At 33.3% G+C, this 25,464-nt stretch overlaps 1 protein-coding gene across 4 annotated transcripts in view; it reads right to left on the bottom strand.

The window, feature by feature from the left end:
• Window positions 1-25,125, bottom strand: part of LOC129756499 (regulator of gene activity) — a 48,782-nt gene extending 23,657 nt beyond the window's left edge. For all 4 annotated transcript variants that reach the window (XM_055753399.1, XM_055753401.1, XM_055753400.1 and 1 more), the window contains exon 1: window positions 24,406-25,125. In XM_055753399.1, coding sequence (XP_055609374.1) covers window positions 24,406-25,125 — 720 coding nt within the window. The remainder of the gene's footprint in view (window positions 1-24,405) is intronic.
• Between the last annotated feature and the right edge of the window lie 339 nt (window positions 25,126-25,464).

Here is a 25,464-nt window from a genome sequence, read left to right as displayed (position 1 = left end):
TTTTGAAAATAATTACAATTCTATCTTACTAGGCAAACAAAAATGCTGAAATACCATGATACAATTGTATTAATAGGGGAATATCATTTGGTCATCAACGGACAGACTGCTGGTGCTAAGCGAGTATTGCATGACTACTTTTCCGGCAATACTTCGCTAGGCACCAGCAGTGATGTCAGTTGAATTGGTTATTTTTCAATGCCAAAAGACATACTCCTAATCAATAGCTTATTTTTTTTTATGTCCTATAAGATACAAAGTTACGGTCTTCGTTGTTCAGCGGAAAATTTTCTTTGAAGAATTTGTAAATTGACACCAGGCAGGCTCGATTCATAGAAGAAACAAAAATGATGTTGATTTTTCAGAGCAATATATTCTATTTTCCCATACAAACATAAATGTTCATATTTACTCATGTAAACGTTACTCAAAAACTCTTCAAAAAATCATGTATGAGTTTTGAACCAAAGGTAGATCCATCGAACAGAGCAATAACAAAATAATGTATGTCTGTTTGTAAAATACCAACAATTCACACACACTCATACATTATGTTTCTGGTGCTTTGTTTGGCGGATGATGCGTTGATTGCAACAATCAAAATAATAGATCATAAACAATGAAAATGAAAAAAAATCACCTCGACTAGGAATCGAACTCGAGTCTTCTGGTTACCTATCCGACACCTAACCAAAAGGCTAAATTTGTTAGATGGAAACTAGTTAAGCTTTGGTTCTATAATTCTGTTGACTTCTTCGAGTTGAATTCGCTGCTAGATTTATGTATTTATTCATTAATCAACTCATGTAGTTGAATGTAATTTAATTCCTTATAATTCAACGGCAGAAAATGCTCATCGTGCCCCGATCAATGGTGCTCTATACGCCCCGAGTCAACAGGTTTAAGTGAAAATGCCTTTTAAAATTGATTTAAGTGATAAATCAAAAATTTAATGGTGGTGAAAATTGAGGAACGATGTGTACATCAAGATGCAGTGCGTACATTATAGGTCAAGATGATTTAACAATCATAAACTTATTTTCCGGTGCTATGATATTTTCGTCACTAGTTGTTTTTTTTTTCAAATATTTCTGTAAAGATGATAAGAAGATTTTTTTTTGCTGAAATGTTAATACTATAGGAACTATAAAACTGTTCCTTATGAAAATTTATTTGAGAAGATTCGTACTTTCGTGGAAAAGAGGAGTATTTACTATACCCCAGGTGCTCGCCATGCCCTTGTCTCCCCTACTAAGGTTTATTAAAAAAAATTGGAGAAATTTATTTAATTAAATCAAAATTAAAAACCAAACTGTACGAAAAGTATTTTGTACGAACCTAGACAGACATGTTACAATCGTTCTAATCTTATAGATAACGACGAAGAATGCGTTTGTTGACCGAGTATCTCTTGGAAATGGGTGATGGAATCAACTTTCAATACGATACACATAATTTCTAGCGTGAGCTTTCATTACGTTGTATGAAACAAAATGTAAACAAAGACTGTTTTTACGAACAAAAAATACAAAACCGGCATAAACTAGTCGCAACTTCTTTCCATTTAGAATATTTGTAGCCTGGAAAACTTATTCTAAATGTGAAAAAAATTTAAAGTTGTTTTGATAACTTTTGCAGAAGTTTTCTGTGAATTCTTAAGATGTTTCATACGACGTAATGAAAGCTCACGCGAAATTTACAAAATATTAATGTGATTATTTCAAAATTGATATATAATAAAATTCACACAAAAAACAAAAAAATCAGATAATCTGTTGAATTGGAGGACATTTCTAATTTGAAAGGCCTCCCGTACAAAATCGCAAAGTAGGATATTTTTTATCTAAAGCAGTGCAAAAAGAATAACGCCTTATTTAGTACCATTAAATTCTTAAAATTGTATTGGATTTCAAATTCGATTCATTTATCAGGTTTTCATCTATCACACATCGTTTTTGTTTAAAATTAACCATTTTTGAACAAAATTACTCATCAAAAATTAATAAACCCATAATCCTATACAAAAAACTGATTTTAGTATATTTTTTATCCAGAATTCAAAGCAATTTTTTTTATTATAGTCATTCTACCTTAAGGTTGTCAGATTGCCCGGTTTGATCCGGATTTGCCCGGATGATTCACATAAAATTTGGAAAAGTCCGGTTTGGCCCGGAATTTTTCAATTTGCCTGAATATTGCCGGAATTTTTGTCGAAAATTTTGAAATCAAATGTCCGGCCCGAATACCTGCTAAAAATTCTGGCAACCTTATTCTACCATTTTTATGGGGTTCATGACTTTATATCAACCTTGCAGTTGACGGACAATTATTGAAAAACTTATCCGGCGCAACTGTCTTCGATGTTTAGTCTTGAGCTCGAACTCGCGGACATCGGCTCAGGAGGCCAACCGAGCGATCTTTATGATTTAAAATTCTTTTTAAATTTCCTCATAATCTTCACATTTTACCAAAATTTGAAAAATAAAACAATCTCTAACTCTTTTCTAATAAGTCAAAACCACTTGCAAATTTCAAGAAGTTTATCAGTGATTTCAAAAGTATAATTATAGCTTCTTCCTTAGGAATGTTCTACAATTTCGCCAAAAACGTAAAAAAATGGATTTTAACCTTTTTTTAAGACAAACGCCGTCTTAGCCATTTAAGACCTAACAGACTGAATAAACGTGGAAAACTTAAATTTACTATTTCCAAAATATTCCTTTAAATCTCAAAAACTAGAGCTGGTAGGAAAAAAATAATTGCATTCTTAAATTCAGCATCCCCAAATTAATCGAAATTAGCTCTTAAACTCTTGGAACCTTCAAAAAAGTAGATTTTTAGCTTTTTACTCTCATTGTCATTTAGAAAAGATTTTTTTATAATTATGTGAGCTTATGATTTTCTATTTCTAATTTTTCCTATATTTTTTCAAAGCACATTTTTGTAATGCATTGTAATGCAGTTGAATATTGATTTGTAATTTACTGTCGTTGTTTTTGTGTTTCGAAAGATTAATATATTATAAGCCCGGATCTACAGTTTTCTTACAAGATTTTAAGACTTAGGGAAGGCCTTGGCTTGAAGAGTCAGATATTGTGTTTTCAAGATCTGTCTAGTATCAAACGATTCAAAAATATTCGGAAGTGAATTTCGAAAAGGGTGAATGCGCCAAATGTAAACAAATGGAGTTATTTGCTGGGTTAAAAATCTTCATTTTGATAGTAAAAAGTTATCTGAATGATATTTGGTTTTTGAGAAATTTAGAAAACAAAATAATATTTTTGCTGGTAGCTTATGGAGCTGTCAAACTTTGAACGCGTTTTTCTAGAAACAGTGATGTTGGCGCATTTTCCGTATGCAAAATTAGATACCGATTTGTATTTTTTCTTTTGGTTCCTTGAGCATCTCCGATTTATTTTCTTTTCAAGATCGTCGTGTTCAACGGTTTATATCAGAGGTGAGCAACCTTTTTAAGCAACGGGCCACTTTTAATTTGAAATTCTTTCGGCGGGCCGCTTGAAAATAAAATTTAGGTAATAATGGTTTGCAGAGCTTCACGTTATTTTTTATCACGACAAATTTTTGACAAAAACAAAACTGAAAAGGATAAATGAAATGAATTCATGTACTTTTTTTTTTTTAATATAAGGTGATTTAACCAGCCGAAATGATTTGTTAAAATATTTGAACCTTTTTCTGAGAAAAATCTTTTTTTGTTATATTTTGAGATGGTATTTTCCTACATCACTTTCATTTAAAAGTCCATGGAGATTAACCATAGCAATTTTTTTCATTGCCCATTTTCGAGAAGTTTTTTCACAATTTATTTAAATTTTGTCGTGAAGCTTTCTTTTTTTTCTATAAACGGTGATTTTTTTTATTTGAAGTTTCGTATGGAATCATTGCATTGAGATGTTGAGCAAGGTCAAAATCATAATAAATTCATTATTATATAGATTTTTATCCAAATTTGTTAATGCAGTTACAATTTTGATTCTAATTTATTTAAAGATTTCATAAATTTTGTTAACCTAATTTAGATAAATCTGGGATAGGCTTTCTAAGGATGAATCATGAAAATCTCATGAATTTATCAATGTGGTTTGCTTATTTTGAAGAACAATGACTCAATTTAATCAATGTTTGGCATGATTTGCCTATGAAATGTCTGAAAAAAACATAACACAAGAAAACAAAATTCACATTTTTGCAAGGAATCTCATAACTGATTTTGACTTATTCGGGGGCGCTGAATCCAAATATTCAATTATTTTTTGTCAGCTCTAGTTTTCGAGATAACTTTAAAAGAAGATAAAAGAATAATTATTCATTTTGTGTACTTTTTTGACAAAACACTTAAAAACAAATAATTATTGACTCAATTATCCACTTTCCCAAAGACTGCGAGAATTTTTCAATTTCTTGAAAAAAATTATGGAACTTCTTTTTGTTATTCTTTTCCCAAACCTGCAAAAACGGGAATCTTGACGAAATTTAAAAGAAAAATGAACTGAATTGAATCTTTGATATTTTTAAAACCGTAAGTCAGGTCATATCCCGCAGTCTTCAAAAAAGCTGTTGAATGAATTATAATCTTTAATATCCAATATTCAATGACTTTCTTAAATGATGTCAGATTAAGTTTTAATCTAATTTTTTGTAATTTTCAAAAATTAAAGAATACAAATTTTTGAAAGCGTTGTATCTCTGATCCAAGAATATCTTGGCAATATCTGAGTCCTTGATTGAATGAAGGGTAGAAAATTTATTGAAATTTTTTTTTGTTTTTACGCAGGTTTTTGGTTAGTCATGAAAGATCGATTTAACCCAAAACTGATCAACTTAAAAATTTCCACACGCCATATCACCGAAACTAGAAGTGATAGATAAAATCTGTGAAATGTTTTGAATTCAGGACGCCAAAATCTTCCAAAATCAGTTATTGAAACATAGGCACCAAAAATGTTGTTCTCCTGCCTGAGTAATCATTACAAACTTTTTGGGTTCAATCACAGAATTACAGATGTTTTTGTCAAGAAATCAGAATCTTGCTGAGTCATGTCGATAAGAACCTATGAACGTTCCCCTAGTCGTTTTTATAAAACTTTCTTTATTTCCGTCATTAAATCAAGAACAAAAATATTTCACTTCATCAAGCGATTTTAACTTTGCTAAAATAAAAAAAAAATGACTTAACTTACTTCTATATCACGTTTTTCCAATAAATAATATTGCATCCATGACTTTTAAAGAATAGAAAGCTAAAATCCTGCAAAAAAGTCAACAATCTTTATGATTATGGGACAAATGCAACTGCAAACAAAAGACGTGCATCTGTGATCAAGTTGTTGATAAATCATTTTTTCGGTTTAGTAGAGACTGCTATTTTATGATAATTTACAATCTATCATAGAAAAAAAATCGTGAAATAAATTTAATTTGAGATGAGCTTCGCGGACCGCACAAACATGTCTCGAAGGCCGCATGCGGCCCGCGGGCCGCGCCTTGCTCATCCCTGGTTTATATGATTCTCGTTGAAATTAGTAACACGTTAGCAAGAACGGTTTTTGAAAGTCGTTTCCCAAATTTTAATGAAGTTTTACATATAGCTTTTGTTCTTATGTCTCAATCATTTTCCTTGATAATTAACAACTAATATGTTTATTTGTAAAATAAAACGAAATACTAACCAAAGACCGGAAAAGTAGGACATTTTGGGTCAAACTTAGTACGGTGAGACAAAGAGTAAAAAAGTAGGATAGGAGTCCTACCAAAGAAGGACGTCTGATAGGCCTAAGTGTGAATAAATTGTCATGTAGATGATTTTTTCTTAATGTTCCTGCGATATTCCACAAATTGCTTAACCCTCTACTGCATACAAGCCCATATATGTCCTCCTTTTCCATATTTTAAAGCATAATTTAGTACTGTAAAAGATTTCCAACTATTTTAATGCATCAAAAATTAAATTTGGCAATAATAAAACCTATAAAAACAATTTTTTTTAATTTCTAAGAGGTCAATAAAGTTGTCTCCGTTGACGAAAATTTGATATAACAAAGGATTTATAGTATATTCAGTAGAGTAGAGGCTTAAACTAAGCGAGATTCTGATATTTTTCATTTTTCAAGTAACAATCCCAATGCTCATAAATTTGTAAATAAATTTAATAGTTTTATAATTCTTATCTAAGGGATATCGCAAAAAGATTTGAAAGCGTTTTATAGTTTTACAACTTCTATATAAGCAAGAAAATGAGCCGTCTATTTCTTTTAAATAATGTATAAATTTTTAGGAAACTAATGTAAAATCAATCAATCAAAGGCATGTATTCGGGTTAGGTTATTTTTATAGCTGCATTTTCGTCATATTGACGGTTAATTTAGTTGCAATAATAATTTCGTGAAGTAATAACTGATGGTTTATAATAATGAACTGTTTCACACTTCATTCGGTAAATTCCGTCTGTTGAAAGTGAGGTCGGTTTCTAGAAACACTTAGGTTAAGGGCTTCTTCAAAACTAGCATATTTGAATAAAAAAAAATTGTATTTGGAAATAAAAAGTTACTTTTACGTAAAAAGCAGATAAAGTGATGCTGTTCAAAATTAAGAAAAACCCATTTTTGGTCAACCATTTACCAATTTCATTGAAATTCTTAGTTTGAATTAGTTTAGGTATAGGTAATCGTCATATCCTCGAATTAGACAAAAACAAATTTTTAATTCTCTCAGAAAAAATGTTTTTTTTTTCATTTGTAGTTATGAGATGGAAACTAATAATAAAATTATGAACTCTGGTTTATAATGCCATTTTTGGTTATTCAGAACCAAGAAGCGAGTTTTTATTTCAAGTAAAAAATGCAAAACCAAATTGAATCCCATAATTAATCAAATAATTAAACAGCAAGTGAATATAAGAGAAACTCTAGGAATAATAATTTCAAAGGATGAAAGTCCAAGTATCAAGTTTTCAGGAATGCCAATCGTATTTTTTTATGTTTGATCAAACAATTGTTCCTGTTTTATAAAAGTGTAAATGAGCCAAAAAATTTTTTTTTCTTATTCAATTTTGAAATAAAAATCACTCATATTTAACACTAAATTTATCCACACAAGGAACTCCTCCTTGCCATCCCTAGGAACATTATTTTGTTGGCTCATATCGGCTTGAAGTGATCTAGTAAAGTTGCAACACGAAAGGCGAATAAATTCGCATATTTTCTCGGTCCCTTCCGCACAATGTTCATATAACACAAATGTAAGCAGGAGTCGCCACCACAACACATCTTAGAGACTTTCGTTTCACGGCCGCCCCAGTAGCCAGTAGCTGGCTTATCTTAGCCAAACCCAAACATACAAATTTACTACATACTACGGGATTGAGGGCCCAAATACGACGAGCAAATTTTACCATACAAACATGCGGGACAGGGCAAGAAAAAAGTTCGCCATTCATAAGACAAAAACAAAAGCTGAACAAACGGCAGCAGCAGAAAAAAATATGTGTATCAAAAAACACAAAATCAGCCAGCAAACAAGAATCGTTTGGCTAAAACTGGTTTCGATGCTCATCGTTACACAGCTCACTTTTGCACATTCGAGAACCTACTCGTTGTTCTACCACCCGAAGAGGATGCGATGCGGGAGGAATTTTTCAAAATGGCGCATCAACACAGTAGATGTTACCGGTATCCATCAATAAAAATATTCATTGATCATTGATTGTTCAAAAATCAAGATAGAAGACTTTCAAATAACAATAATATTTTAAAATATCAAAAGCATCAATACTTTTCATCTACAATCAATCAACACAAAATGGTTAAACGTGAATCATTCCAACGCTATGTTTTGGCAAACAGCAAAACGCAATGGCGAAACGCGAGCATTTTTGGACAGGATACGCAATTTAAACGCAGATCACTAAATATTGATACACACACCCGGCATCAGCAAGCAGGTGGAATTTTCCTTCACCTTTTTTTTTGGTTTGGTGATACCAAGACATTTAACATTGATATGTTCCGCTTCGTTCGATTAAGGCTCCTGATTGGTCGGAACGTTGTGAATGATTTTGGTCAGTAAGAGAATTTTTAAATTAATTTTAATCTTTCAATTATCGAAGGATTTTTCCATACAACGATAGTTATTGATTGCGCGCCTAGCTCAGTGAACAGGTAAGCTGTAGAAAATTATTCCTTGTCTCATCTTGACCTACATTGGGATCTAAATTTGCACAACTGTTATCACCGCACATTTAAATTGCACATAAGAGGCGGGAAAAATAACTCTTCTTCTAATAACAAAGTCCCTTCCTCCAACAAAATATGTACATCTCACTCGCGAAAACAGAATTCAATAAACAATTTCAATATGTCGATCGTTTCTGTTATTGTTCGTAGTTTGAAGCGTTCTGGAACATGTAGGTAGGTATAGTTGAATCAGATATTATTAATTGTCGGTCAACAATTTAGGCAAACATTTACAATTCCAGACTATCAGACGCACATCGATTAAGGTGAATGAATAAGTATTTTCTTTGAATCAAATCAAAAAGACTTTGTTGCTTCCTACAGTCTTCTTTAACTCTAAACATAAATATAAGTTGATTTTAAACGCTAGGAATCCACTGTTAAAGATAAAAAAAATGATGTTTTTGTTATTTGTTGTAGCGTGTTGAAAAATACTTCTTTTCGTACCTACAATTTTGTAAAAAAAAATACACTGTGCAAACTTTGAGAGCCACCATCAATAGGAAAGGGGTTGTACCTCGCTATTAGTTAATTCGACACTTGAAGATAATCGCAAGACAGATGTTTGTTTACACACGGTAATCTTAAAGCGATAGGTAGCTACTAGCAAGATGTGTTGTGGTTTTTCGAATTACGTTGCAATGATTAAACACATTGTAGGTATGATTATTTGTTGTTTTCTACTTTTAAAAGCACACGCAAGAAAATAAATTTCAATTTTAGGAATAAGTAAGCTAAAAAATAATTCAATTAATCTTTTATCTATCGATTTTGAACAAAGGTTAAACATCTTCTTCACCATTGAAAGGCAAATTTTTAGTATGAAAACAAAGAATCAGAGCTGAACCCGTAAAGAAATAAACAAACTTAAACGATTTACAAAAACACTCCTGAAATTATTAGTGCTTATTTACAATTCAAATTACAATGGAAACTTATCTTACTCTAATTGCAAAGGAAAGCAGAACTAAATGATAATTTAAAGGGCTTTCGTTTTATTGAAAGTTTGTTAACTGACACTAGAATGGCCAAATCAGTCGACTTATGAAAAACTTATGATTTGCATAATTATAATTTGAAATTGATCCTAATCCTAGTGCAAATTCTAGCGCTTAATTTTAGTGGTGCTCACGGAAACAGATGGCGCAATAAGTCTTAAATTTTTATGGAATTTATGAAATTTTGTTAGGAAGGAACATGTAGTTTAAACGATAACCAGTAATTCGTAAGTTCTAACAAAAAATTAAAAATTCAGATTGAATGTTTAGAGAAAAATATAATTTTGGTCTCCACTGAAGAGAAGCAAATGCCAGAGTAGCTCGAAACGTCTGGACAACTGGTAAATTTTGGTTTTTTGATATTAAATAATGAAAATAATAAAAATAAATGATAATTAAATAATAAAACTCGCCGAAAAAGTCGATAAACTCCAAGAGCAAACATTCACGACAATAAATTCAAATACAACGAAAATCCAAATCCCAAATCTCAAGTCTCTATTGACCGATTTATTTTCAATTTAGTTTTTCCCGAAGATTCAATTATGACAAACATTTCCTCCCAAGACCCCATCATTTTGGTTAGATAGAAAAGATATGAAGGTTTAAAAATTAGCTTCAGAAGAGTCAATTAACGGAAAATACATTAATTGTCGTTTATCGACGCTTAAAAACTCGGTTTCGAAGCTTGATAATTGTTTAATCGTAACCCTAATTGAAATGCGTTCAACAGATGTGGATGTGTGAATGCAATTAAGGGCAGTTTATTTCAAAATAATCATATAAAAACAAATATTTTGTTTGAATGACTTATGAATTTGTATGATGTAAAATGTTAACCTAGAAAATTCACCACGTTCAAAGATTTTTTGAATCACATTAAATTTATTTCATAGAGGCGCATCGAGCGAGGTGGTTAGGCCAAGCGGGTCGTGATCTGGCGAATGTAGGATGTCCGAGATATCGGAGAACGGTTGAGATAGACGGAGGGAATTTTAGGAATTATGTTCATCAAATATTGTTGTGGTGGAATACTATGAAAATAAATAAAAAATAATTTCATAGACACTTATTTTGTTTGAATATAATGCTAGCAAGTAATAGAAGGAATTAGCACGTTTTTTGTTCATATTAATAGTGATACATGAAGAACTTCATCTTTTTTCAAGATTTTTATAGAAATCATCTGCTTTATGATTTACAGAGATTTTTTTTAAAAATCTATTAGTGTAGGGGAGAGTGGGGTATCGTGGGCCATGGGGAAACATGGGCCACTTTTAATATCTCAGATGTGTGTTGAGATAAAAATCTCAAACCAACTGTCATCGTCGTCGCTTTGCGTGAGCATATATTTCTATATGTTGTTGACTCAAATACGCATCATATGCTTCTTTAATTTATCAAGCTAAAAAAAATTAGAAAAATTTACTTACATAATTTAAAAAACACCCGCTAGTTTCATCGATGGGGAACCTAAAGTGCATAACAAAAATATGCTCATACGCTTATGATCTTAGTTTTGTCATGATCTTTCACGTGGAAAAGGAATTTTTGATGAAACATCAATAGCTCACACAAACGCAACCAATTTGCAAATCATAGCTTGTGGGGAATCGTGGGCCACACATCTTGAACCACCTATATTTTTATGTTTTTATACACATTCAGAACTTAAAATACGTTTTTCCTATCTGTACAATTTTCTAATGCCAAATGAAGAGTTATGAAAAGTATTTTGTCCGTCCTATATTAGAAATTTTGCCAAAACGTTCGCGAGCCAGGTTTTGGAATCTATTCGATCATACACAGCTTTCTTTTTTATTTCATCATATGAAATTGCTTTAAAATAACGAAATGAATTAGAAAATAACAGTTTTGGGCCAACTCATAAACTTTGCATGTTATTTGGTCAATTTGGATTTGGTGGTTCACGATTCTCCACCATTTTTCAAAATCCAAAAAATATTGCTTTTTTTTTCAAACATCAGAATTTGAGGAAAATAACTTATTAAAATTATTAAAAAAATACCTTATGATACCTTGAAAATGAAGAAAACCATAACATTTTTTATTTTCATTTTATCTTTTGTAATAAAGAAGTTATGGAACAACGAAAAAAGTGGCCCACGATTCCCCACTCTCCCATACTATTTTAATAATAGTTTGTTTATTCTCGAATTAAGTATTCATCAAGCGTGTTTTTTTATGTTTTTACTAGAGACGTTTTGAAACAACTGCGGTTATGCAAAAATCATTTTTCTTGGTTTCATTAAAAAAAATTTGATTGAATTCATTAATTGAAGCGCATTGTTATTTAAATTTGTAATGAAGAAATACTATAAAAGAATTGAAGTAAAATGTCTTAAACATCTTCGAAAAAATCCAATCAATTTTCGTGAGGTCACACCGCATTAATTACCCGGGTGCAACTCAGAACATCCTGAACCGATTTTTATTCTGAAAATTGAATTGAATTCCTTCAAAATGTTTCAAGAGACCCTCAATTTTCGACAATATGTGACGTTCAAATGAGTCATGAATTTAAAAACAGCAGAATTTTCGTGACATAACAACATTTTAAAATAGATACCCTTGTTACCGATTCTAGTGCGTAAACTAGAGGTGATTGTTCTATATCTCATATCATGCTTAGATGATAGCTTTTTTAACATTTTGCAGCAATTTTTTGACATAGCTAGATTTTTGACAAAATTATGTTTCAAGTCAAAAATAATTGTAAAAACCAACTAATTTTCATCCTAAAATTTTTAAATTTCAACGATAACACACTTAATTCCAAAAAAAAAGTTAACTTTTGATCGAAAATTAAGGTCAAGAAATAACCTTTCTGGTGGTGTGCAAATGATTTTTGAATAGTTAAAAATAAAAATTGGTTTTCCAGTACAGGAATGGGTTAAGTGCTTGGAATGGGTCAAATATATTTAGAAGGAGGTAAAATAATAAGTCATGTTTAAAAAAAAAATGTGACTTAAAAACACAAAACTGCATTTTGTCTTTGATCTTAAATAAGGTGGCCAGATTGCCCTGTTTTAATCCGGGTTTGCCCGGATATTAAACATAAAATTTAGAAAAAGTCCGGTCCGGTCCAGTTGCCCGGATTTTATTGGAAAAGCCCGGATTTTGACCAGGTTTATTCTCATTCTCATTCGAATTCTCGAATCAAACTTAACTTAATTTCTTTGTTTATGGGTCCTAAACGAAATTATTTGAACAAGTTTCATAAAAATAATTATAAAAGGTTTTTTAAAGCCCTAACATTCTTGATTTTTGATGAATAATTTCTAGATTTTGACCAAATTTGCCTGGAATTTGGTCGACAATTTTGGAACCAAATGTCCGGATTTGGCCAGGTTTTTAGATAAAATAACCCGGATTTGTCCGGCCCGGATACGTGCTGAAAAAAATCTAGCAAGATACTAACACATTTAGGAACGCGAAGAAATCTAAGCCCGAAAACACCAAAATTTGGCAAGACGCTGTTGTTTGAAACTTTGTAGAACGAAGTTTATATATAAAATGTATCACATTTGAGTTATGCTTCTCAGTGAAGCGCACTCGCGTCAAGCTAAAAAAACGAGATTTCTGGTATTTGGTCCGCAATGGCAGTGTGTTAAAGGATGATACGGTCAAAATTTGGTCAATATCAACTTGACGTATTTCTTTCAATTTTGCATTTAAAAAACCTGAACACCCCTCATTTTGAAGGTGTGTGTGTGTGTGTGTGTAGAATGTTGCTCCTATTTGATTTTGGAATTCATTCTTCAGTTGTCAAAATGCCGTCGAAGGAAGAAGAGCAGCGTATCAAAATTTTGCTCGCGCATCGCGAAAACCCTAGCTACTCGCACGCAAAGCTGGCAAAATCGCTAAAAGTTGCCAAATACACCGTTACAAATGTAATTAAAGTGTTCGGGGAACGTTTGTCGACAGCCAGGAAGTCTGGATCGGGGGGAAATCGAAAACCGGAAGAGAGTTGCCGGTATTTTCAAGCGAAACCTTACCCTCTCTCTCCGAGATGCCGCAAATAAGCTGGGTGTATCGTCTACAAGCGTACATCGAGCCAAAAAAAACGAGCCGGAGTATCGACTTACAAGAATGTAGAGACTCCAAATCGCGATGATAAACAAAATACGACGGCCAAAGCGCGATCCCGGAGGCTGTACACGACGATACTGACGAAGTTTGACTGCGTATTAATGGACGACGAAACCTACGTCAAAGCCGACTACAAGCAGCTTCCGGTACAGGAGTTTTATACGGCAAAAGGAAGGGGAAAGGTAGCAGATATTTTCAAGCACATGAAACTGTCAATCGCGAAGAAATATCTGGTTTGGCAAGCCATCTGTACCTGTGGCTTGAAAAGCAGCATTTTCATAGCTTCCGGGACTGTCAATCAATAAATTTACGTGAAAAAGTGTTTGAATAAACGTCTGCTGCCTTTCCTGAAGAAACACAGTTGTACCGTACTGTTTTGGCCGGATTTGGCATCTTGCCATTACGGTAAAAAGGCCATGGAGTGGTACGCCGCCAACAACGTGCAGGTGGTTCCCAAGGACAAGAACCCTCCCAACACATCAGAGCTCCGCCCAATTGAGAAATACTGGGCTATTGTCAAGCGGAACCTAAAGAAGACCAAAAAAACTGCTGAGGACGAACAGCAGTTCAAGGCAAACTGGCTTTCTGCGGCGAAAAAAGTGGACAAGGTGGCTGTACAAAAGGTAAGGCCCAGCAATTCGGATTTGGAAAAGCGGAAGCCTAACTGAATATTTTTCCTGAATTTTATACTAATTAACCGTAGGCATAGGGTTAGCTCCGGTCGGCCTTTGAAATTTTGCAATCTCTTCTTGGGTGTGATTTTTGCTCGGTGGCAGCTGCGCTAATTTCACACAATTTAAAGTAGATAACGCCACAACTCAGAAGAACTTTAAATTAAATGTCAATATTCCAACTCAAAACATGGACTAATCAACAATCATAATAAGACGTAATTCAACTTCTCCAAAAATCGTCGAATAAGTAGACACCAAAAATCCCCTTTTATAAGTATTTTCCCACAGTAGCAAATTATAAGAATAATCAAGGCAGGCATTCATATCAATTGCATTGAATTGAATAACTATGTATTGGAACTATTAACATTGTTAGTCACAACGAATGTGTACTTCCACTAACCCCAACCGATTATGCATTTTTTAGCACGTGTTGCCACACGTTGTCGCAAAAGTAAAGTCGTTGCCGCGTCTCCAGTCGCTTCCTCAAAATGAAGTGATTGTGTATATAGTAGCAATATTCAAATACAAACCACTTCTACCCGACTGGCAACTGGACCGATGACTTTGGGTAGGCGGCAGGTTTATGTACTCAGCCGTTTTTTTTTTGTGTGTAAAAGCATCTATTTGAGATTCTGCTTGGAAAACTTAACGTGCTCAAGTGCATGTAATCATCCATCGTACGCAAATGGTATGGGCCATGCAAATATGTATACGTACATACGTACACACACCCATGACAGTTTGATGCCGACTCGTGGACTATCATTGCTGATGAATTTGTTTGTTGACCGGCCGTGAATCTTCCACGTTCTCTCCATCTCCCTCGGCGGATGGCCGGCGACTTCACTTTGGCTAAGCCGATGGCTGTGTGATTACTGCTCATAAGCGAATGGCCCTATGTTGTGCTCTTAGCAAACGACGACCGGTGGTTCTTCTACCTTCTATGAACGACACTATTTAGAGGCAGCTAGCCACTAAGGTCTACGTAGCTATGAACGTGTTTGCACTTCAAGAATCGCAGCAGGTGCTGTTGAATACAATGGCTACTGACTATTTGGAGTGAAGGCCCGTTCATTGAGGAACAGATTTGTTTCACTATCTATAGGGGAGAATGAGGATACTTGATCCCTGGGGATACTTGATTCCTTAGCTATATCTCGAAACTGGAATGTCTTACAAAGATCAAATGTTCTAGAAAAATGTGCCAAAATAAGCAAAATAACAATGCTTGTAGTTTAAAAAATTTTAACAAAATAATTGTTTGAGTAATTGAACTTTGTGTGAAAAATTTCACAAAATGTAACTTGAAGATCTTTTTTCATCACTTTAAAATGTTCCTTACATAGGAAAATTTTAAAAAAAATTTTTGTTCCAATGTATCAATCGTTCGAGCGTAGAATGAACTTCATAATGCCATATTTTCAAAGCAATGGAAAACTCTCAACTTTTTTCAGAAAAAGTTTTCTAAAATGTTGATTATGGGTATAATTGATCCCCTAGAGTTTGGTACAATTGATCCCCCTTCCAAACGGCATATTCTTCTTCTGGATTGATCGTTATGATTGCTGATCACGAAATTACTAATATTTATCCAAAAACTAATATTTAACAAACAATTGTCTGAAGAAAAGACCAAAAATATTTAATTTTCTCTTAATTATAAAAAAAGCGCCTTTAAGTATGCAATTATTTGCATTGAGACAAAGTTATAGAATTTTCTTCTTATTTTTGCTATAAATTGTGAAATGAGAACAACATGACCAAAATAGTAAATTAACATTCTATCTTAGGGTTTTGTTTGATTTTTATACAAGGATTAGAGCTTTCTGAATAAAATATCAAGTCTCCTTCAATAGGGGATCAAGTCTCCCCTAACTTCAGAAAAATCGCAATTTTTTTTACTCTCACGAAAATGCTTCTAGTTCATCAACGGGTTTAAGTATCGTTCTAATTTTTGGAGCATAGAAACTTGAAGTTACAAGCTGTCAGAAAATGTCAAAGACGACGAGTTGCTAAATTTTTCCAAAAAGATATGGTGAAAATAAGAAAAGGGGATCAAGTATCCCCACTCTCCCCTACTAACAGTGTGTACTCTACAATAAAACTCTGAAGCCTTTCCGCAATCTTCATCTCGAAAACGTGCTTTTGTTCTTAGCGAATTAACTAGTAGGTATTAAAGTAGTCATTTTTTTCATTTTTATTACTTGAGAGTTATAGGAAATGTTTTGAAACAATCCAAAGAATACCAATCTTTGCTCAGCTATTTTTTTTAATTATGAAATTTACAAAGTTGTAACCCAATAAGAACGCAACGCAATACTTGGTATGATGTACAAAGCAACGCTTTGAAGCTTCAGTATGGCAGTACCCTAGGACGGTGCGCTATGGGGCATCTCCTTACAATGAGGCAGCAAAAATCTTTTTTTTTTTTGCTTTTTATGAACTTTTTTTGAATATGATATAAGTTTTATATATTGAAGAACCAATATATACTATTTTGAGCTCTGGTTTTGCAAATGTGCTCAGGAACGATAAGAAAATAAGACCATTACTTCTTCAAAATGCATAGTGTGGTTTTAAAACAGTACGAACTTAAATCAAATAACCTCGAAAACGCCTGGATTTTTTTGAGTTATGTGTCCACAAAAAAATCTTTACAGATTAAAACAAGTTGACTCAGGGTAATTTTTGTTCATGATTTTTTTAGTTTTGTATGATGAATTAGAGCAGAGGTTTGAAGCCTTTTGAAGCAACGGGCCAATTGAAATTTGAAATCTTTTCGGCAGGCCGCAATCCAAATAATATTTTTGAATAATTAGCAAATCTTTACGTAATATTTTATAATGACAATTTTTTAACGAAAAATAACTGAAAAGGGAAAGTGAAACAAATTCGCGAGTTTAAAGAAAACATCGTTAAACTTCGATTCAACACCGTTATTTATATAAGGTGGATAATATCAGTAAAATAGAATAGGTTCGTTATCAAATCTCAATCATTATCGATTTATTTTTATTTAGAACTTTTTTTGCGATTATTAATTCTTATATACCAAAAGATCATTTGATTCCCCTTTTTCTAGAATGGAATATTTTGGAAGGCCCCTCTGTTTTTACAGTTTTCAGAGAAAACCTCATTTTTGTTCGAACTGATAACACTATTCATCATCACATCGATTTAAAAAGTCTATAATGGCGCTAAATCACAGTAATAACTTACAGCGAGAAAAATTTATTTCTAGGAAATCACTGTTTTTTCAGCATTGGACGTTGAATCGTTATTGATATATATAAACTTTAAATCCTTTTTTTGTGCGAATTTCAAAAATATTTTTTCACAATTTAAATTTTGTCCTCGAAGACTCGTTTTTTCTTCTTCTTCAAACGGTGAAAAATCACTTTTTTATCTGAAGCTCCGTATAAGATCATTGCATTTTGAGCAAGTTTTCCAAAATTACAGATGAATTCATAATTTCACAGATTTTTAAGCAATCTTCGCAAAAATATAGCAAAAGTTGCAGTTTACATTCTGGATTCCAGAAAAAAATTAGAGATTTCATAGATTTTCTTTACTCATTGCAGACCAAATGAGGGAATTCCCGTTTTTTCTGCTTACCACAATTGTGCTATGCTAAGAAGCCTATAGCTCATATGTTATGATTTCATAATGAAACTTTTTTCTACAAAATTAAACACAACACTTTTATTAACTGAAACCAAATAAATTTGTAGAATTTTGTGACTTCTTTGTGGTCCCTAATTTGTTGATTTAATTTAGATACCACCGAAATAGGCTTTCTAAAGCTGATTTATGGAAATATTAAATTTTGGTAATGTGGATTGCTTATTTTCAAGTAAAATAACTCAATTTAACAATGTTTGTCGTGATTTTTCAATGAAACTTATGGAAATAGCACAACAGATAATCATCACATACTTTTTGGGTCAAATCACAAAATTACAGATATTGTTTTTTTTCGAGAATTTATGTTTTTGCCAGAAACTTTGGTGCTTTATCATGACGATAAAAAATCTAAAATCTTCTATTCAACTTTCCTCATTTCCGCCAATATTCAAGAACGAAAATGTTTCATTTGTTTGTGTTTTTTCCAGTATTCGAGTGCTCACAGAACTAGCTTTTTCTGAATTTAATTAAATAAACCAATTAAATTCAATTATCTGTTGAGCATATTCATCATACAACTTTATCTTTATTTAAATGAAAAAAAAGATCTCGAAAACAGAGTTAGAGGTCTTTCACCTTCCGATTTATTGTTTGCTCTTCCGATCTTGTTTCTTGGATTTGAATTTCAAAGTGGTAATTAAATAAAGATGTAATTTGAGCAAAAAAAACTTCAATATTATGTTTTGTCAAAAAAAATATTGTAACTACGCCTTTACAAAAACACAACTAATTCTCTTCAATCTGAATGGTTATAAGGCGATTCAACTGCAAAAAGAGAAGTGCAGATTTGATTATTTACTGACATTTTTTTTTTATTTGTATGGACCCGTATTTTGTATGTATGTATGTATGTATGTATGGTTCCCCCATCGGTAGCAAGGTCCTGCCTATGGCTGTGTGGCTTGGCCTTCGAATTTCTTCTAGGGCTTCCACGGTCCAATGGTTCGTCGAAGGAAGGCATCCAACCTTCAGAAACCTACAATGGCCGGCTACCCGTGCCGCTTGCAATAATTTCTTCAGGTTATCCCCAGATGTATTCCTTCTAATAAATATATAATGGTTTAAAATAATATGTGGCAGTAAGGAAAATTACTAAATTATTGAATATACATTTGTAGTCATATAAAATAAAGAAAAAAATATTATTTATTGATAAAAGGATACGAACTTGAAAGTTAAAATTATTAGAGCATATAATCATAACAAACGTTTGCTTATAACAAACGTATCCTAAATTTGGAAATAAAAATCTTAAATTAAATGTATTAGGATATATCATAATATTTGGAAAGTTTTCAACGTTTTGCTTTTTTCTTTTATAATTTTTTCTTAGAATTTCACAAAGAACAACTTACTTTATGAGTTTAAAAAGATTCGTTTTGAAATTCGATGTTTCCAGAAAATATCTCCAGAAATCTTGAAAATATGGAACTTTTGAAGGCAAATTTTAAATTTTCATTACCAACTTTACAAGTTTCACAAGTTTCAAAAACATTAAATTTTCCATTTTTTTTTCGAAACATTCCAGAATTAAAAATACATACTTAAAAATCAATATTTTCACTGTTAAGGTTTTCATGTATCTAAACCTTTAAATATTTTTTAAGTTATTTTCTATCAATAAAGTATTTCCTGAGACAGATTGTGGTAGGGTAGCTTTTTGTTTATGTTTTGAAAAATGTAAACACCAACTGGTCGCCATTTTGATCTTTGATGATAAGCACTGTTCAATGCTTTCTTTTAAAAACTTCTTTAATTAAAAGCATCAAAACACCTTCATGTCTCAAGTTGTTATGAATTTACAAATCATTAAACAAAGAATTTAAATACTCCTCACCAAGGTGCGCTTGCAAAACCACTACAATTGCATTGCCAATTTCATATCGTTACTATCTGGTCATTAAACATACGTAATGTTGTTGTTATGTTTACCCTACCACGATATGCCGAGAAAATGTAAACACGAGGAATCAGCTGTTCGTCTGACAAGTGGGGAAATGCCTTATATCAAAAAAATAAATAACTTCCTGAGTGTCGATAGCTCAAATAAATAATATAATTCAGATTGATATTTTTCTGAGTGTTAAATGCTTTCTACTTGCATCCCGACTTGTATAAAAGTTAAAAATAAAGTAAGATGTTGAAATATTTCACAAACTGATTCCTCGTGCTTTTCCTCAAGGTTGAAATGGGTTAAAATTTTAATTGCTGTTCGAAGAAAATTAAGTAGATGAATGGTTAACTAACCTTCTAAAGGGATAAAGTTATGTTTTTTAGAAGGAAATATACTTAGCTTAGTGGTAACAGAGACATTTTGGTGTCAGTTGTTGATAACCAGCTTCGGAATCCGATCGAGAGAGGTCACTGTCATCACATACCATCTTGCACATAAGCCTTCCCATGTTGTGTTCAATCACTTGATGCAATTTCTTCCTCTTCTAGAAGTAAGGCTACGAACGCCACCATCTTGAGGAATTTTCCGATAAAAAAATCGACAATTCGCACAAAAAAAACCCTTTTGCACTAACTTTGCTAAGAATTTCACTTTACCCTAACAAAACCAAACACTATGCGAATAAATCACTAGACTATGCAACGCAACACTTTATTTTTCACTCGAAATTTGACAGTTTTATTGCACCGATCAGAGAAAATAAACTTCACTCGGCAGGGCAGGGTTGCCGTGTGATTTGTATGGACCCGTATTTTGTTACGATAAAAAAAAAATTGCGTGCCGCACAAACATATCTCGAGGGCCACGATTGATTGCTCATCCCTGAATTAGAGAATATATGCGAAAAATAGCAACAATAAAATTTTAAAATTTTTAGGGAAAAATTAGTACTAGCTAGTAGTAGAAATTTATCAAAACTTTTAGTCTCACACAATCAATTACAATCATCTTTCTGCACCATATGAATAATATTTGCTAGATGATGTTTTACATGAACATACTAACAATTCATTGATGTTTCTATCATAACTTTCGATGATGCAAGTATGTATGTGCAGCAATTTTTTATTGCATTCGATTGATTAGATTCTTATTTATGTTTAAAAGGCAAAAAATGCTTTGGGCAAAGCTGGACTTTTTTCTATACTCAGGCAAATTCTTATTATAATTTCTATAAAACGCATCTTATGAACCGCTTTTTAGAGTGTAAAATAGTTTTTCATAAGAGCCTTATGAAATTCTTTCAATTTTCATAAGATGTTCTTAAGAAAAATATAGGAAACGGCATTGTGGAAAAAATAGTGAACACATTCATTCAGTCATCTATTTCTTCGTCGTCAGAAGCACTAGCCAATAGTTAAGTTACTTCGATGTCAATGTGATTCTGATATTCTTTATGGTAAGTTTACGTTGAAATTTAATGTTAATGAAGGTTGAGAATACTTGTAAACTTAATAGATACATTTTATTTTTAATTTACATTTCAGATTGACTAGACCAAGTGGAGCGTGATCTGGCGAACGTGGGGTGCCCGAGAAATTGGAGAACGTTTGCCATGGACCGAGTGAATTTTAGGAATTATGTATGTTCGTCAAGTTATTTCGTGAGACGGAATACTATGTAAATAAATAAATAATTGACTACTGGCAAGAAGCGCGAAGTCAAAGGGCCGAGGCGGCAAAAAACTGGGTGTTGAAAGGCTGCTGATTATGACCATAATGTTATTTCAAACAAATTGATCAAAAATAAAATGATTTAAAAAATAATTTTGAATTATTTTTATTGTATGCGAAATTTTGTTTTCCCATAAGAATATCCTATGAAAAACAACATTCCCTTATTGAAACCGGTGTTCATCCTTTGAGTTCATTTCCATCATAAGACAATCTTGTGAATTTCTTTATTTTCTTTCTTATGGCGCCACTTCATAACAAAAATTTATGACATACTTAATAGGATTTTTTTGAGTGTAAGAGACCAAAATGTTTTAACCTTTGGGAAAAATCATAAAATTACTCAGTTCTTACACTTTTTTTGTAAACCGCGTAAAACTGAAAAATATTTAAAAGACTCTAAAAAAATGCTTTTTAACGGTGTACTGTAAATTAATTTTGCAGAATTTTCTTAGTATAATGTCTGTGAAACGCTAAGTTCTTATGATACTGATCTAAAAAATTGAGGATATCTTAGTTAAATATAAAGCTTCGAACTGGTATATGGTACATCATTAGGATGAAGTTAATTTGTGACTTTTTGCCGCCTCCAATCCCATAGTATTTTTTTGTCCTGGGATCCAGGATCTGTTGCGATTATAGAATAGAGTTTTTTTTTCTTCTTCAATATGACATTGTTGAGTTTTTCGAAAATCAATTTGCTTCAACAACTTTCTAATGAAATATGAACATCAAATGATGATTTTGACTTTGCTTTGATCACCGAATACTGATAATGAGTGTTAATGAGATTTCCTTCACAGATTTTTTTATTGTGATTTTATTATTTAGAATTTCATTACTCCATTTTTCTTTAAGGCTATGATCATTCAGAATCCGGACAGTTACAAACATGTGTATTTTAAAAACTATTCATTCGATCGAAAAACTTTCTATGGAGCAAATGAAGGTATTAATATGATATTTAATGTAAAAATATAAAAAAAATTCACCGTTGATTTCAAGAAATATTCTTACTTGTATGTATGTATGTATGGTTCCCCCATCGGTAGCAAGATCCAGCTTATGTCTGTGTGGCTTGGCCTTCGAATTGCTTCTCAGGCTTCCACGGCCGATGGTTCGTCGAGGGAAGGCATCCAACCTTCAGAGACCTACAATGGTTGGCAATCCACTCCGCTTGCAATAGTCTCTTCAGATTAGCCCCAGATGCATTCCCTCTGAAATATATAATTATTTATACAGTGAAACACATCTTACCTGTCGGCAAACTTATGGGATTCGAACCCAAAAGTTTTTCTTGCCGATACCGGGAATCGAACCCAGTACGCCTGGGTTACCAGACTCGCGCCAACCTATCCACTAGACCACATCAGCGCTATTTCAAGAAATATTCTTACTTTATCATAAAATCTCTTTTTTATCTTTGCCCACTTTTTTCAGTCATGTATTGATCTATTATTTTTACCACAGGAGCAGAACATTTGTAAAATCATGATATATTACACAAATTCACCTGAAAAAACCAATTAGAATCTGGTTGGAACATTTTCATGAGTAGGAATCTCGAAGAATATGATCTCTTAAATTCGGTTTGAACATAAATTTCTTTGTCCATCAGAACATATTTGTCACATTGCGTAAAAACCGGTTGCTATGATTGCGATCCATGGATCTGCTCACTATTAGTTATTTACTTGGTGTCTCATAGTTAGGCAACACTTTTTACCAGCCTGAAACGGATTTACTGCATAGTTAAGGGGTCTGCATTTAGTTATCCCCAATAACCATAGGCTTTTTACCATAGTAGAGATCAAGGGTTCCTCTACGATGCTTGGTTTGAACTTCTTGAGCATCCTAGAGTGGCTTCTTATACTTCTTAACCATTTGGGCTAAAGAAAAATTCAGAAAAAATCAACAGTTCATGAGTTTTCAAGTCAACAATGAAGAATTTGCAAGGCGATTGTGCAAAATTATTTTTATCATGTCTTCATCGTAAATATCTCACACACGTAAATTAAAACATCTGAAAAAAATAGGCAAGATACTCCTTTTTATGACTAACACAACGCTGCTAATTTTTTGCATATCCAAGCTCGAGTAACGTAGCTATCACAGAAATAAAGTGTCCGGATACGAAATGATCAAAGCTTTATTCTTTTGAAGTGTGCAAAACATACAAATGAGCCCATGTGACTGACTTGAAACTGATTTTCCGAACAAAAAACAGATTTGTTCTGGACTAATTTGCTGAATTAGAATTCTAAAAGTGATATTCATATCAATTTTATTATACGTGATGTGAATTCAGTACAAAACACCGCTTCAGATTAGTTTCATAGTGATGAATATCTTGTAGTTTAAATTGTTATAAAACCGCAATGATATGAATGCTTTTAGTTCTGTCTTCCTTATTTCAACAGAACAAATCAAAAGTCGTTTTAAATCGGAGAAAATTTATGTATTCGTAAAGAATTGCACTAAAGTGCAAAATGTTAAATTCTACCGAAAAGGTAAACCGCCATAAACTTAAAGCTTGTTTTGAAAATATATTCATTAGGAAAAAAAAGATTCCCTTTGTCTTTAAGACATCAAAAATCTGTGACGTATACTGTGAATGAAGATAAAAAAAATGAATTCATGTCACGGTGAAATATGTCTAAGCGAATTCGATTCTTTCAGTAGTATGGATAAAATGAAGTGTTGCTCTTTCAAACTAATAAATTTCTTTGAATTTCAATTTTTGCCTCTTCTGTTTCAAAACATTGCCAACCACTGCCCTAAGAATATTTCATAATGAAGATTCACTAATTTATAACGACTAAGTCAAAATTTGGAAGAAAAATTTGAGAAAAAAACATACAAAGACTTTGTATTCCAACGATTTGGTTGAAAAAGCGGTTTAAAAGCAAAGAACTGCAGCATTTGTCAGTAAAGTCGTTGGCACTGAATTTTTATAATTTTTCATGATATTCTATCAAAATATGACAATTTAAGTAAACGATCAGATTAAAAGTGGTTCTAAAGGGATAAAAAATGGTAAGGAACATCACTCACCATCGTCGTTCCACTGAGTCCCGGCATAGCCCTTCGGTCCGTGAAGCCTCGCTGTCCACCGCCCCCGCCGCCGACGCCGCCGCCACCACCACCGCCGAAGAGGTTGTTCCTCGCGTTCGCCGCCGCGCTACTCGCAGATGCGGACGAATTCGAGGAGGATAGCTGCTGCTGCTGGGAACCACCATTGGTGCTAGCACTATTCGAGGTCGCTGGGTTCGAGTTGCTTCCGCCACCGACCACACTTCCCCCACTCGTGCCGGAACTTCCACCACTGCTCGCTCCACCACTCCCCGCCGATCCCACACTTCCGCCGACGACATTCCTCGCTGCCGCGGCCACCGCAGCTGCTGCTGCCGCAACCGCAGAACTCGGTGACAGTTGCGGAGGTTGACTTTGCTGGCCCTGCTGCTGCTGTTGCTGTTGCTGCTGCTGCTGACCACCGACCACCGACGACTGCTGCTGCCCACTTCCCGGCTGCTGCTGTCCTTGCTGCTGCTGTTGCTGCTGCTGCTGCTGCTGCTGCTGTTGCGAGTGAGGTGGCTGTTGACTTGTACTGAAGCTTCCCGCTCCCGTTGCTGCACTTGGAAACATACCAGACGTTGGTGTGACATGGCCCGATAATGAGCTATTACCGAAGCCACCTGCAGTACCTCCTCTCCCACTCAACGATGCACTACTTGGTATACTTCTCGGAGGCTGTTGGAAATTCAAGTTTGCCATAACCTGCGGAAAATGGAATTGAGGTGGTGCAGCATCATCATCATCATCGTCGTCGGACGCGTATCATGTCGTGATTCCAAGTGGAAAACATGAAAAGAAAAACCAGAAAAGAGAAAAAATCATTAGAATACGATGATTTTATGCATATTCAAGAGAATTTTTCTCTGGAAGAGAAAAACCAAGCGACAGAGCTGACGTGTGGGAAAAATGTTCTTACTATTTATCCTCCTGCTTTCTCAATCTTCTATTCTTAACTGTGACGCTTTTTCCTTAAGTTTCTTTGAATGTTCATGAAAAATTGGGTCTTTTTTACATTTTACTTGAGCAAAATCAATTAAC

This window comes from Uranotaenia lowii, chromosome 3 (assembly GCF_029784155.1).
Source record: "Uranotaenia lowii strain MFRU-FL chromosome 3, ASM2978415v1, whole genome shotgun sequence".
In the NCBI taxonomy this organism is placed as follows: Eukaryota; Metazoa; Arthropoda; class Insecta; order Diptera; family Culicidae; genus Uranotaenia; species Uranotaenia lowii.
Note: the sequence above shows the minus strand (reverse complement) of the source record. Positions and strands in the feature narration are given on the sequence as shown.